At 37.5% G+C, this 16,345-nt stretch overlaps 1 protein-coding gene across 5 annotated transcripts in view; it reads left to right on the top strand.

Moving 5' to 3' along the window:
* LOC131246225 (uncharacterized) overlaps positions 1 to 16,345 on the top strand; it is a 67,384-nt gene that overhangs the window by 15,305 nt on the left and 35,734 nt on the right. For all 5 annotated transcript variants that reach the window (XR_009171252.1, XM_058246140.1, XM_058246139.1 and 2 more), the window contains exons 2-4: positions 15,092 to 15,117; positions 15,260 to 15,344; positions 15,454 to 15,663. Coding sequence is in view for 4 of the 5 variants with exons in the window: in XM_058246140.1 (XP_058102123.1) it covers positions 15,092 to 15,117; positions 15,260 to 15,344; positions 15,454 to 15,663 (321 nt within the window). In the remaining variant the exon portion in view is untranslated. The remainder of the gene's footprint in view (positions 1 to 15,091; positions 15,118 to 15,259; positions 15,345 to 15,453; positions 15,664 to 16,345) is intronic.

Raw genomic sequence — 16,345 nt, forward strand, 5'->3', positions numbered from 1 at the left:
CAGGGCTGAATTTTCTAACTTACAGACAAATCCAATACTGATCTTGGCATCACCTGCTGAAACCCAAATTTAACAAAAATGGTAGCCCAAACCTTCTGACCAAAGTTGCAATTAAGGAATTAATGAGCAGGATTTTCTTCTGCTTTCTTCCACATACTACATCTACTAGAGATCATCATTCCACTTTTCTTCAAATTTTCAACTGTTAAAATTTTACCAATACATATGCATGCCAGCTGAAGGCATTGACTTTTTGTGGCAGACCTGCTGTCCCAAACTGCTGCACCCCAATCGGCATGACTATGATCATCGGCATGATCCCCTTCTCTGAATGACCTGACCTTGAAGGCCCCATCAGTTTCTGGCAGCCAAATTTTGTGATCTATGCCCGATTGAGGAATATAATACCCTTCCAAGATGCATAGAAGCTGGGATAGAACCGATATCTTATCATCCTTTAAATTGTGCCTATATCTTGGAGTCCCAATCATGCCCCTGCTGCAATTCTAAAGAACCAAGAGACCAAAGCGTCTCTATCAACTAGGGCTGAAAGTTGGGGGGGTTGGGTCGGGTTGGTGCTCAACCCTAGCCCAACCCAAGGTTCCTATACCTCAACCCTAACCCAACCCAACGCAACTTCAGGTTGGAAATTCTCAACCCAAGCCCAACCCAACCCAAGCGGGCTCAGTCGGGTTGGTCGGGTTGGTACATGATAATATTTTCATTATTACATTAATCTATTATATTTCAATACACGCCTTATTTTTTATACATGTGATTTGGTTAATTATATATGTAGTTATTTATCACAAAATTTTATTTTATTTTCTAAACAAACAAGCTCAAATATAAGACAATTACTCCTTTAACACTCAAGCATATCAAATTTCAAGTATTATCAAATATCAACAACATATCAATTTTCAAATAATATCATAAATAAGAAAGAAAACACAGTAGAAACTATATGGACAATAACATACCTCTAAAAAATAGAAGATCCAAGTTGTACATATATGATTACTTTTGGAATCCAACAGTGGATGGCTCATAAGATACTGAAACACAATAAATAAATGTTATATTAATTCATCAATAAAGATAATTTTTTTTTTTAATATAAAAACTAGTGTTTGCAATATCGATACTATTGGCCGATATATCGGCCAATATTATCAGTATCGCACTCTTACAATACAAAACCATCCGAAAGATATTTAGGGGAAAAAAATCAATGAATAGCTATTTTCGATCAATATATCGCTAAATATCGGCCGATGTTCCTACATATCGCATGATATCACTAAAAATCGTGTGATATTATAACTTTTATCGCGGTTTTTTCGCCGATAGCTACTGTAGCCACCTGCCATAGTAAAAATTCGACAAAATCAGAGAAAAAAGGAGTAAAAATTTTTCAAGAGGGAGGATTTGGTACCTGAAAAGGGGTTGGATCTGATCGGAAGCTTCACTTGGTGGGCCATTCGAATCAAAGCTTCACGTCGTTTGAATCTCCTTCTCGAAAATGGAATCCCAAGCTTTCCGCATTCAAATGCCAATTTTCTTTGCGGGATTCGTGGAAATTTAGGGTTTCGGAATCCCGAAACCCTCTCTCTGCTCGGCTGCTACTTTCCCAAAAATAAAATGGGCTTTTGAGCATTCGAGCCTTTGAGTACCGCACACCACCGAGCTGACGTCACCAAGTTCTGTGGGTCCCATCATGAGGTATGTGTTATATCCAGACTGTTCGTCCATTTGGCAAGCTCTTCGTAAGACTTGAGCCGAAAACTAATGCAAATCCAAAGATCAAGTGGACCACACTGCAAACAGCAGTGGTAGATTGAACGTCTACTATTGAAACCCTTTTGGGGGTCATAGAAGTTTTGGATCAATATGATATTTATTTTTCCTCTTCATCCAGGTCTGTATGACCTAATTAACATATTGGATGGAAATAAATGTTATGGTGGGCCCTACGAATGTTTTAATGGTGAGAATCAGTACCCCATTGCTATTTGTGGTGTGGTCCACTTGAGCTTTGGATATGACTCATTTTTGGGTTCATGATCTAAAATGATCTCTCCAAATGCATGAACGGTGTAGATATAATAAATACATTATTGTGCGGCCATGTAACTTTGAAATGTTCGTACAACTTGAGCTTGAGTAGCGTCAGCGCTAGACACGGATTTCCTGCCAAAGCCTTCCGCAGGAAGTTCCTGTGCTCGAAACCTTAGTGGGGCCTACTATGATGTTTTTGAGGAATCCACTCTGTCTATCCGTTTTGTGAGACCATTTTAGGACATGGGATAAAAAATGAGTAGGATCTGATACTCAAGTGTGCCAAAAACGTGAGGATTGAACATTCACACTTGAAATATTCGTGGGCCATATAAGTTTTGAACCAGACTAATATTTGTATTTTGACTATTTTCAATTCATCCCAGTAGGAATGACGTTATGAACGGTATAGATGGCATGTTAACATCATTGTTGACCCCAAGGAGGTTTCAACAGTAGAAATTTTCCTACCCACCTTTTCCTTTAGTGCGGCCCACTTTAGTCTTGGATCCTGCTCATTTTTGCTCTCAAGTTCTAAAATGATCTCAAACTATAGATGGACGGGGTAGATTTCTTACAAACATTACAGTGCGCCCCACCTAGGTTTCGAGCGCAGGAACTTAGCAGGAATCCGCGTCCGACAGCGCTCCAGTGTGGTGGGAAACGGATGCATAGTCAGCAGTGTATTAAGCTTTGTGGGCCCACTATAATTCGTGTATTTTATCCACTTCGTCCATCCATTTTACTAGATAATTTTATGGTTTTAGCGTAAAAAATTAAGCATATCCAAATCTCAATTGGACCACACCATGGAAAACATTGCAAATTGAACGTCTACCATTAACAAATCCTTGGGGGCCAAAGAAGTTTTGGATCAGGATGATCTTTGTGTTTTTTTTTTTTTTTCCTTCATCCATATCTTTGTGATCTTATGAACATGTTAGATGAAAAATAAACATCACTATAGGCCCCAATGTGCTGAAAACTTCAAATAAGTTTGAATGAAGAGAAAAAACTATTATCATCTTGATCCAAAACTTTTGTGGCCCAGTAATGGTCAATCACCATTGTTTCCTATGGCATGGTCTACCTGATTATTGGATCTGCTTTATTTTTTTGGATAATGTCCTGAAATGATATGGAAAAACGGATGGACGGGGTAGATACTGAATATAGTTGTCTTAGTTCAATCGGACAACGCATAGCTTAGAACCCTATACAAAGGAAACCTATTATGTGCACTTCTTTTTTGAAACTTTATGATTTAAAAGTGTGTATTAAAGTCTTTTTTAATAATCCCAGAAGTTTTATTGAAAAATTTAACCATTTTCTCAATGTTTCCCCATGTTTCCCAAAAAGTGCGATAAATTACACGGTACAAACGATATATCCCATGCGATAACCGATACGTATCTGTATCCCAAGGATGCGATACATTGCGCGATACCGATATTTCGAACACTGATAAAAACGCCACTAAAGTAAAAGTTTAGTTTAGTTACTTGATTCATCATCTTCTAACTCTTCCAATTTTTCTTCAATATCGATTGGAATTAATGAAATTCGTAACCAATCTTGTGTACATATCAAAGATTCCACAATATCAGGTGTCAATGAACTCCGAAATCGATCAAGAATTCGACCCCCAGTATTAAAAGCCGACTCTGAAGCAACGGTAGATACTGGAATCGCAAGTATGTCACGAGCCATGTGTGAGAGTACACGATGCTTCGAAGAACTTACCTTCCACCAATCTAAAATGTTGAAATTGGACAGATTTACTTCAATGTCTTCTTCAATATATCGATCAATATCAGATTTAGTGGCAATAACTTGTTCTTTTTGCAAAAATCTGAGATATTCTTGCCTAACATCCACAATATGCCCAACAACTCTATCAGAAGGAGTATCAATGTTTTTTTTTGCGTTAATGCATTATCTTCAACTGAATCTAGAGTTGTTGCAAAAGAATTGTATTGCTCAAAGAGACGATTCATAGTATCTTTGACTTTTTCAATCATCTCCTTAACCTTTTCCATTGGATACAACTTGGAATAACAAAACATCAAATACTTTAATTTATAACAAGGATCCAAAACCACGGCAATCACTAACAATATATTAACACAATCAAAGTCCCCTCAATACTTTGCAAACTTCATTTTCATCTTTAATCCCATATCACGAAAGCTCAAATATTCGCTTACAGACCACGAAGATAAGGGTCCTTCAATCGTATAAATCTCATGAAAGTATGCATTTGCAGTAACATACTTCGAACTAGATAGACGTTTGATGACATTATAAAAAGTTTTTAGAAACTTGCATAATACATTTGCTTTAACCCAATCTGCATTTGTAGGCATCCACTCACCAATGTCTTTTTGATATTGCTGGTCATTTTTTTCCATTCTCTCAAAAGCCTTTTGAAACACTAAAGCGGATTCTAACATAAAAAAAAAGTAGAGTTCCATCTAGTAGCAACATCCAAGCAAACAACCCTCTTACTGGTTATTCTCTCTTTTGCCACACAACGTTTGAAATCTTGAAGTCGAGAAGGTGAACTTCTAACATACTGTACACAATGCCAGATTCGAATGATTGCTTCTTTAACTTCATCAATACCATCTCTTACAATCAAATTTAAAACATGTGCACAACAACGCACATGAAGGAACTCATCATCTAACTACAACCCATTTCGTTTAGCTAGTTTTCTTTTCAATGAACGAACCACTACATCATTTGAACTTGTATTGTCTACTGTGATGGTTTATATATTTTGTAACCCCCATGTTATTAGACAAAGCTCAACTGCATTAGCGATGTATTCACCACTGTGAGGCATCGGAATCACGCAAAAGTTAATAATTTTTTTCTGCAACTTCCAATACTTATCTATATAATGTGCAGTGAGGCACATATATCTAAGATTTTGAATGGATGTCCACATATCAGTGGCTATACAAACTCTTTGAACCGATTTCTCAAATTCACTCTTCAACTTAACTCTCTCGCACTTGTATAACTCAAGACAATCTTTCCTTAAGGTGATGCGTGACAAAATTTGAAACTTCGGCTGCATTACTTGACAGAAGTTCCTAAAACCCTCATGCTCGACAAAATTGAACGACAACTCATCAACTATTATCATACGTGCAAGGGCTTTTCTACAAGCTTCTTGATTAAAACTCCAATTTATAATCCCACTGCTCCCACCATCTTTTTCCACTAAGATTGCCAATGCCCGTTGTTTTGGATCTTTATTATTCGGATATTTCTTACATTTATCCAAATGTCTCCAAAGTGCAGTAGTGCCTTGCTTACTATCAGCTTGATATTCTTGATTACAGTAATTGCAAAATGCTCTCCTCTTTTGTTTATGGCTTCTCAACTTTTTTAAAGTGTTCCCATATTCCTGAGACATTATTGTGTGTCGCCGTCGTCTTCCTTTTCTTTTTTGATATCACTTGTTCATTAACCATAGAATTATCCGTAATATCAACAGGAGCATTACTATCACCCATTTCAGACATCCACTTATATATCCTGATAAATAAATAAAAGAAAACTCTGTACATAAGAGACATGTAGAAAATAGGTCATCAATATTACTAATCATGTGCATTTCATATTTCATAATATGATTATCAAAAAAACTAAATCTTTACATGTGTTGCATGCATATGTTGATCATGACGGTGAAAAATATTAAAATAATTACAAATGCAAGGAAACAAAAAGAAAAGAAAAAAAAAAGGAAAATGATCAAACCAACCTTTGTATGATGTAGAGAGAGAGAGAATAATAGATTGATGGTGATACGTAGTTACATACCTAGTGAGATGCTCTCTCTCAATATCTCTCTAGCACCAAAGATCTCTCTCCTGCACAAAAGGGCTCTTTGATTCTCTCTCTCGTACACTTGAAATTTTCTTTCCAAAATAAATGGCCTTACACACCAGACTTTTAGCATGTGAAACTTCTTGGGGCCCACAATGATTTAGGTTTTACATCTTACACTGTCCATCAATTTTTACATATCATTATAGAGCATGAGCCTCAAAATGAGACACATCCAAAGCTCAAGTGGACCACACCACAGAAAGTAACAGGGATTAAATTGCTACCGTTGAAAATTTTTGAGGCCTCAAAAGACTCTGATCAAGCTGATATTTGTATTTTAACTTATTCCAAGTGTGTGTGATATTATGAACAGGTTAGATGGAAAATTAGCCTCAAGCTTGGCCCTAGGAAAGTTTCAACGGTAATTTGTTCAATCCCTATTGTTTTCTGTGGTGTGGTCCACTTGAGCTTTGAATGTGCCTCGTTTTTGGGGTCATGCTCTAGAATGATCCATAAAAATTGATAGACGGCATGGATGTAAAACACAAATCATTGTGGGGCCAAAGAACCACCACATGTTAAAAGTCATGCGGTGGATCACACAATCTAGATAGAAGTTGTGCCGTGGGACACGGATTGACTTCTCCACTAGCCAATGGCTAGTGGTTGGTGCTATGTGGACCCCAATATGATGTATGTGTCTCATCCATGCCGTCCATCCATTTTTTCAGATAAAATTATGCTATTGGCCCAAAAATGAGGTAGATCAAAATCTCATATGGGCCACACAGTGTTGATTGAACTCCCACCATTAAAAACTTCTTAAAAATTTCTTGGGGCTACAAAAGTTTTAGATCAAGCTGATATTATTTTTTTTTGCCTTCATCCAAGTCTCTTAGACCTAATCTACAGGTTTGATGTCAAATAGACATTACCGTGGGCCCTAAGAGATTTTTAATGGTAGATCTTCAATCACTACTGTTTTCCCATGGTGTGGTCCACTTGAGATTTTGATTTGCCTCAGTTTTGGGTTGATACCATAAATTTTTTTGGAAAGATGGATGGACGGCATGGATGAGACACATACATCATGTTTATCATGTTGGGGTCCACGGAGCACCGACCAACCAATCTGTTTCCGCTGCCATGAGAGAATGCAAACGGACCTGGAAAGTTGCTGTGAAGGGATTCTGGGTGGGGCCCACTGCGATGTTCATTAGAAATCAAACCGTCTATCTGTTTTTTGAGTTTATTTTAGGACATGTGACCAAAAGTAAGATGGATCCAAAACTCAAATGGACCACACGAGAGGAAACAGTGGGGATTTAGTGACCACCGTTGAAATATTTATATGATTACAAAAGTTTTGTAAGTAAGTTTTTAATGTTTTTACTTCAACTTAGTAAAAATGACCTCATAAACGGTTTAGATGGCATATAAACATCCAGGCAAAGCCTATGAAGGTTTCAACGGTAGGAATTACTTTTCCCACTGTTTCATCTTGTATGGCCCAGTTGAGTTTTGGATCCTTCTCATTTTTGGTTGAATGTTCTAAAATGAGCTAGAAAAATGGATGGATGGGTTGGATTTCTCATAAACATCACGGTGCACCCCACATTATATCCTTGAGCGGAACCTCGTGCGAAAGGCTTTCACAGCGGATCCATGTCCCACGTATTCAGGGAGAGAAAATTCTGGCACATGAAAGAGAAAAATCCGGTGCATGGGAGAGAGAAATCCTTCATCGGAAATATGCAGGCACATAAAACGATCCGGCTGATTATAAATTTATATATTTATATTATACTTATTGGGTTCGGGTTGGGTCGGGCAACCCGAGACTTCAAACCGAGCCCGACCGAAATTCTGTCGGGTTGGTGTTTCTACGGCCCAAGCCCGAGACCGAACCCGAGATATCCTGCCCGAGCCCAACCCAAAGTCAGGTCGGTCCCGGGTCAGTCGGGTTGAACCCACCTGACTTTCGGCCCTACTATCAACTGCAATCTGTAACAATGATTCAAACATATACTACAAAGGGATGCTATTGCACCATGGATCCTTCCAGAATTGGGTTTTTGCTCCATCCCCCATTCTGTATTTGATGTAATTCATGATTTTTATTTATTTATTTATTATTATTTTTTAATATAGCTTTGAAACTGCTCTCCAAGTTCCAGATCCTCTATTACCCTTCCAGCCCTGATGTCCCACTCATTACTCTCCCTGCCGTACTTTTGACTCCAAGATCATCTTCAGAATAAGTGTTTCATCTTGACCACCATTCAGCCAAAGGGGCAGAGTTGACGTCATGGATTGGCCTGATTCCAAGGCCCCCCTCTTTAACGGGCCTGCAATCCTCGCCCCAAGCCACCAAGTGGAAATTGTGCCTGCCTTTCCAGTTCTTCGAAAGGAATTTTTTTCTTCTTAAAATAGTCCTCACTTGTTTCAATTTGTTGAGTTCCACTCAACTCTTATGTTTTGATCTTCAACATAGGTCTAAAAATTAGTCAAGCTTCCTCCATGTTTCTAATGAAGAAAGAAGTGGATTAATTAAGAGGAAATTTGAAAATAAAAACTTCAACAAAGGCTTTATGCCCATATCAGCCATATCAGCACCAATACAAATTGATACAACCCTTTTTCCCCCCATTAAATGACAGGTTCACCTCTGCATCTCATGTTAGGGGTGATCAATACGGATAGGATATGACTTAATCTTAACCTTTCTTTAAAATGTTGCTCTCACTGCTCACCACAAGCCTTCTACTTTGTTTCCAAATCCTCTCTTCAAAGATATGATCGTCATGGGTTCACCTTGTTTCCTTGTCCTCTTGTGCCAATTCTCCCTATTCAGATGTTCAACTTTGGAGTGTATTGCTTCTACAATTGTAACTGATGGGGGATTCAGGTTCTTCACTTCTCTATGCTTTTACCCCTTTAGCTGATTTTATTTTTTAAAAAACATACCTCCCTTTCCCCTTTATCAAGTTTCATGAACAGAGCAATTGAAGCTTTGCAACTCCAAAATCAGATTGATTGAATGATTCAGACTTTTCGCAAATGATAATTGTTCGTCAAACGTGAGCCAACCACTACTTTTTGTTTTAACTGCCCATTCAATGGCCACCAATTGGATAGGATCCTCTTGGTGTGGTTTGGGATCTATAGTAGGATCTGCAATTTGAATGGTTTGGATCAATGTATGTTTATGCAGTGGCTATGTCCATGTGTTGGATCCTTCAATTCAGCAAGTAGAATTAGAAGTTCAATAAATGTAAATTTGGTGGGTAATCCATAATCAATGAGCCCGTGATTTGGATGACCTAATCGTCATATTCGTGTTTATGGTGGATAGATCATACAGCATAAAAGACTTCAGTGAACTATTGCAGCAGTCTACCTGATGATAGTTCACCGCCATATTTGTAGTTGTGGAATCAACTGTTACCAGTGTTGTATATGAGTACAGCAATTTTGATTGTCCAAATCATTTGTCTCATTATCGATTGAGCATTTGCCAAAATTTATATTGATAAATGCTCTTAACCATTTGATTTGCTTGTTTGATTTGGACCACCAGTAATTCATTTTAATCATCCATTTCATAGCCACCAAGCTAGGATCTTTTTTATCAGTGCGACTTCTGGGCCATGCTCCATCTACAATGGATCATTCTCTTTTGATTGTCTGTGTTGATATATACAAATGGCAGTGAACTATCACTGTAGTCTTGCTTGTGTGTTAGATGCTGGTAAGGTTTAGTGTTTTCCCCCCTCTTCTTCTTAGAAAACCCTTGCACTCTTTAATAGCGTGATGCTTCATGCTCATGCACTCACAAAATTGTATTTGTGGCATGTAGATAATTCAAATTGAACCATCCAAATTGTGGCCCCTACTTCTGATTGGTTAATTAACAAGAAAAATACACTAACATAAATGTTCTAACTGGCCAATTGGTCCACATCTAATTGACAGGTAAATGTAAGATACACAGTCCAAATTCAACAAACAAATGGTCATTAATCTGAGGTTAAGATCGTTCAGTCAATCTGATTTTGAGATTATTACCTATCTTCAATGGGTGCTAGGATTTCAATGGTTTAATTTAATTTATACATGTGACAAGTACAACTTCAAGGCTTTGACAGCATGTGTATGTACCATCACTTGCAGAGTATCAAACAGCTCCCCTTTCTTCTTTCCTAGTTGCAGAACTGCGACTCCACTAATGTGTAGGTGGGGTCTGCAGTTTTTTCCATTGATTCAATCTTGACATGTAGTGAGTCTGTGGGCAGCAAAAATCTGGACAGAGTACATGGGTTCTGATAGTTTGTCCTTCATCTTCTTCTGTTCCTATTCTTCTTAGAAGGAGTTAATTTGATCCGATCCGCAAGTTGAACCATATTAGCATGAAATCCTCCCTCAAACTTGATCAAACTGGCTCGATCTATTCTGTCAATGTTAAGCAATTCGAACTGCAAATTTATTCAATTGAACTAGATCACAGTTTTGAGAGTCAGTTAATTGAATTCGGTATGTAGGATCCACCCCCTAAATACCTTGCATATTTTTTGCAATAGAGTTTTTGTTGTGAAAGAAAAATGAGATAACTGAACTTTAGGTCTTTCAACTGCATCCAGCTAATGAAATAGTTGGCTTGGGCTGTGTATGACCCAAGCATCTAGCTGACATGTATTATACTTGAAGGAGACTTTTGTTTTCCAATATTGAATGAAAGAGTGGTTCCTTTTCAAGAATTACAAGAGTTCTTTTGCAGCTAGTGAGTGACATATAACTTTTCTGTCCATTTCTCATGGTCCTTTGAACTTAGTGTTGTTTAGTTACATGGAACTCATGAGTTCCATGAAAATTGAAAAGAGAGTTTATACTTTTCTGAAAGAATTGATATCCATTTAAGTGTTATTTGGATGCAAGGGATTCTCCTCCTTGGTTCCATGAAGAGAACTCCATGAACAGAGTTCCATGGAAAGAGAAGTCTTACTCTCTCTCTCTGTTTTTTTTTTTTAAAGAACTTGTCTTCTCTTTTATTAGGCCTTTTTTGTGAACTTAATTGTAGAGTTTCATTTAACCCTGGAAGATCCTAATGTTGGATCCCTCAAGTTCCATACACCTTGAATTCTTAAGTGGAGGGCTTAGCACATTGAAACAACCCCTCCAAGAAGGTCAGTTTTCTCGGATTTGGAATGTTGTTGTAACCAGTGTTCAGAGTGTCAATAACGTTACACGGACGTACTGATGACCAGGGATATAGACATGTATCTAATATCGCTGATACCTGGAAAATATCGCTAAGGAAACATTGTGAAAAAGGTGGAATTTTCCACTGAAACTTCAAGAGGAGTTAAAAGATACATGCTTACACATTTAGGAATCAACATATTGCAAAAAAAACAACTACGCAAATAAGTTTCCATCTCTACTAGGGGCTTAAACTATGTGCTTTTGGAAAAAAAAAAGTGGAATTATAACAAAATGAGTTCATGTCGCTAAAATACCATAGAATGCAAGTAATAAAACATAAGCAATATGGATTCTTTTTATATTTTTGAATAATTAAAAAGCAGTTCTTTTCTGAAGAAATAAAAATTTATGGTGAATTGATAGCTCGGCCCTCACTAATGAACAGTCAAATCTGCACATATCCATTCTCAATTAGAGGGGTAATGTAGCAAATTAGGATTTTCCCAATTTCCCCATTTTTCCATTCAAACATTGATTTGTTCACCACAAATCCATGATAATGCATGAGAATTGAGCATAGACATGGATTTCCATGTCAAATACATGCTAAGATATAGAAAAAAAAAAAAAGAACTTTTCATGGCTTTTTTTGTCACCTTTTAGTTTCAGCTCATCTCCACTTTCAGTTGAGATTTCACCCCCAAGTCCAAGCTTTGATTCCACAAAAACCATAAGTAGTGATCAAAACCACCTAAAGATGTAATTCCAAAAAATAAAAAATAAAAAATCCGCAACAAGCAATGAAATTTTGTAGTTTTGGAAAATTTTGGGATTTTCTCATGAATTTTTGGGTGTTTCCCTGGTATTGACAATGACATCGCTGGTATCATGATAGTGGGGAGATATTACTCCGATCTCAAGCCAAAATATTGGTAAAATGATACCTTCCCTGGATATTTGCCAATATTATCGGAAGTACTAGTGATATGTGGGAATTTTTAGTTTACTCGGTGTTTTGTTATCACTACCCCACAGTGTTCGAGTTGTCGGTATCGCTACAAGTTTCGCTAGCCGGAGATAAAGATATAATATCGTTATCGCCGATAATATCGGAGATAACTGGAAATGTGAAGGAAAATGGGGAAACATGGGAAAAATTGTATAATTTTTCAGCGAAACTTCAGGACATGCCTAAATACACATATATGGATATTTAGGAATAAAAAATTGTAAATAGAATACATTACATAAAAATCATTTAACGAGGACCCAAAAAGCATGCATTGCCGTAAGAAATCACTCCAATAATGACACCTTATCTAAGCAATGAGACCATATTAGGTGTAGCGTGTGGGCATGGCTTCACCCAATAGGATTTGGCCTTGATCAATGGTTTGTGACACCTTATCAACGGTTTGGATGATCAATATAACAATATGGTAGACCTTGGCAAGTTTTCTAGGGATAGGAATGTGGGTGGCACCTGACCATAGGCCCACCTTAATGTATGCATTGTATTGGTGAGACAGATCATTTGATCTGTCTAACCAATACCGAGATTTATGTGTTTTATTTGCACCGTTCATATGTTTTTAAAGATTAATTTATGGCTTGGGCTAAAAGATACAACTGATCCAGATCTCAACTAGACCTCACCATAAGAAACAGTGGTGATTGAAAGCCCGCCATTAAATACTTCCCAAGGCCCACTGTAATGTTTATTTTCCATCCATCCTGTTGATAAGCTCATAAAGTCCTAGATGAAAGGAAAAAACAAGTATCAGCTTTATACAAAACTTTTGTGACCCGCAATTTTTATTTATTTTTTAATGGTGGGCATTCAATCACCACTGATTTATGTGGTTTGCTCCACATGAGATTTAGATCTGCCTAATTTTTTGGCTCATGTCCTAAAATGATTTGAAAAAATGAATGAATGGTATGGATAAGCACGGACATCATGGTGGGTCCCACAAAGCACCGTCCACTAGCTACTTGCTATAAGTATCAGTAGGCCATGGGAGTGGATTAGATGTTACCCGATACATGTGGGTATTATCATTACCACGTGGGGCCCACTATCATCCTTTTGGGAAATCAACTCCATTTATCCGTTTCACCATATCATTTTAGGACATAGTCTCAAAAAATGAAGTAGATCCAAATCTCAAGTAGAACACACCAAATGAAACAATACTGATTGAATCTTGCCATTAAAAACTTCTTAGGGGCCCACTGAAAGTTTTGACCAAGTTGATAATTGTGTTTTCGCTTCATCCCAGTTCGTGTGACCTAAGCAAGAGATTGGATGGCAAAAAAACATTACAATAGCTCTAGGAAGTCTATAATGGGCCCTACGAAGTTTTTAATGGTGGGCATTAATCACCACTGTTTCCTTTGGTGTGGTACACCTGAGAAGCGAATCTCCCTCATTTTTTTGGCTCATGCCCTAAAATTATATCCAGCAAATAAATGTACGGTACTGATAAAATATAACACATCATGATGGGCCCACACACCACACTACCAACTAATCCACTCCCCGTAAAAGACCGCGGATTAGATACTGACAAGGTCAGTAGCCAAATCGCTACTGAAGTGACGTCGCCAACCTTTGTGGACCCCACCATTATGCATGTGTTGTATCCATACCGTCCAACCATTTGTAGAGATCATTTTATGGCATTAGAAAAAGAATGAGATAGATTTAAAGTTCAAGTGGACCCACACAGAAAACTATGGGATCAGTCACACCCACCGTTGAAACATTATAAGGCCCACCATGATGTGGATTTTAGATCCAACCTATTCATAAATTAACATAGACATAGATGAAGTGAAAAAAAACATATAAGCTTGATCGAAAACTTCTGTGGCCCCTAAGAAGTTTTGAACGGTGGATGTCACTGTCCCCACTATTTTCTATGGTGGGCTCCACTTGAACTTTAGATCTATCTCATTATTTTTTTCATGCTATAAAAAGATCTCTCCAATTGGATGGACGGTATGGATACAACACATGCATCATGGTGGGGTCCACAGAGCTTGGTGACGTCACTTCAGCAGTGATTTGGATATCAGTATCTAATCCACACTCCTTTGAGAAGCCATTTTTGAAAAATAGGAGGGTTCCAGACGGGAACCCTCAAAACCCTAAAATCCCGAAAAAACCTCTCCGATATCCCTGAGATTTCGCAGATTCTTCACTAAAACTGTCATTCCATTTGAAATTTATGATTTATTCGAAAAAACGATCAGCAATCCTCTTGTACAGGTACGAAATCCAAAAAGTTTCCCCTTTTCTTCCCTTTTTTCCCCTTTTCTTCATTTTTTTTTCTTTCTATTTTTAGGTATTTACGCAGTCTCCCGATATTATTGGCCTCAAAAAGGGGTTATTTGCGACAGTTATCTCGTCGCAGGGTAGGTAGCTACAACAATTTCTCACCAACAACTGTATTTTTTGCAAAAAAACGATAAAATCGCCGAAAATTCTCCGATAATAGGAAGAGAAACGAAAGAAGCGAGTTTCGATGTCGCAACTCCGGCGACACTGATATTATTGGTGATATTATCGATTTCTCGCCGATAATATGAACACTGCTACCCCATGATACCGATATTATCGGTGATATCATTGATAATTGGAACACTACTTATCACCTTTGAAATCTTTCCCTACTTAATGATTGACCTCATCACTTTCATTTTTGGATACCGATTTGTATTTTAACCTTCTAATAAATAGTATTTAGCTATTTAGCTATCATTTCTTTGAATGTATTAATGTGGTAATTTTGCATTACTGCACTGCCTGTTGCTGGTCCCATCCACCATCTTCCTCATTCTAGGATGGCAAAACTCTTAAATTCCATTTGATTCAGTTTTTTTTTTTTGGCCCTCTTAATAGTTTGAATACTTGCTTTCTTGCTACCATACTCCCTGATGAAACCATCCTCATTTTTTTTTTCCCTTTTCACTCCAGGTGTTAGAAGAAGCTGTTGCTGCAAGGTAGTAACCTTTATAGAATCGGACTAGCATAAGCTGTGTTTCAGATTCACTGGTGCATTGAATTGTAACAAATTTTCAAATAGTGAGGAAATTACCCTTGTTATTCATAATGAAGAAGATTTCAAATTGATTTAATTTTCAGAACTCTTAAACAAGATCCAGGGCACAGTCCTGAAGTACATTGTTCCAGAGAAAGGAGTCGGGCAGCCTGGAAAATTATTGAGGAGGTATCTACAAAGTACAGTTGAGATGTTACTAGCCTGGTCAAATTTAATATTTAGTCAGTTATCATTGATTTTGTTTCATATATCCTAAAGTCATTAAGAGTTGGTGCAGTATTTAACACCATTTGTGGAGCAAGAACAGTATCAAATCTCAAGTAAGTGTAGGCTTCATGCTGACAATGACATGTTCAGAGAGCAAGAGCAGCACAAGATTCACATGGATATAAATGAATGGCGTTGTGGGTTCTGTAAGAAAAGCTTTCGTGCAGAGAGGTTTCTTGATCAGCATTTTGACAACAGGCACTACAATCTACTGAATGATGTATGTGCCTTCTGATTTGTTGCAATCAGCCCTAGCATACTCTTTATGTCTTTATCCTCTTTGTTTGAGAAAGAATGCATTGATAGATTTTTCATGGATATATGATATGAATAACTTGTCCCACCCCCCTTTTAAAGATTTTTGAATAACCGTTTTCAGGATGAGTATGGATGAGCATTTAGGGTTGTTTGGGGTGAGGGATTTTGGGCAGTCATTTGTCAAATTCACGGGATTTAAAATTTTACCAATTTGTTTTTGTTGGGGATTAGCGAAATTCGTGGATTTCCAAAATCCATAGCCCCATAAATTCATGGATTTGGGTCAAATCCAAATCCCCAAAAAGAATTAAAACATTTGGCAACCCACAAAATGAAAGAGTCTCAAAAGCAATAAAAGCTAGGCCCTTCCGATGAATGCTCTGCCATCACTATAAATGCTCCCCAAGTTCATGGATTTCTAGCTTGATTGCCGAGCAGTGGGCTTGGGATTTGCAAATCCAAATCAAATGCAAATCCATGAATTGATAAAATTTTGGATTTACCAAATCCATGTTCCCATTTCCCTGATCCTAAACAGTGCCTTACATAACTCTATGGCTAGCCCTTTATTCTTTGAAGCATTGTCACAATATGTTCATGTGATATGGGAACTTTGAATTCTTCTTTTCTTTTTTCCTTACTGA

Source organism: Magnolia sinica, chromosome 5, assembly GCF_029962835.1.
Source record: "Magnolia sinica isolate HGM2019 chromosome 5, MsV1, whole genome shotgun sequence".
In the NCBI taxonomy this organism is placed as follows: Eukaryota; Viridiplantae; Streptophyta; class Magnoliopsida; order Magnoliales; family Magnoliaceae; genus Magnolia; species Magnolia sinica.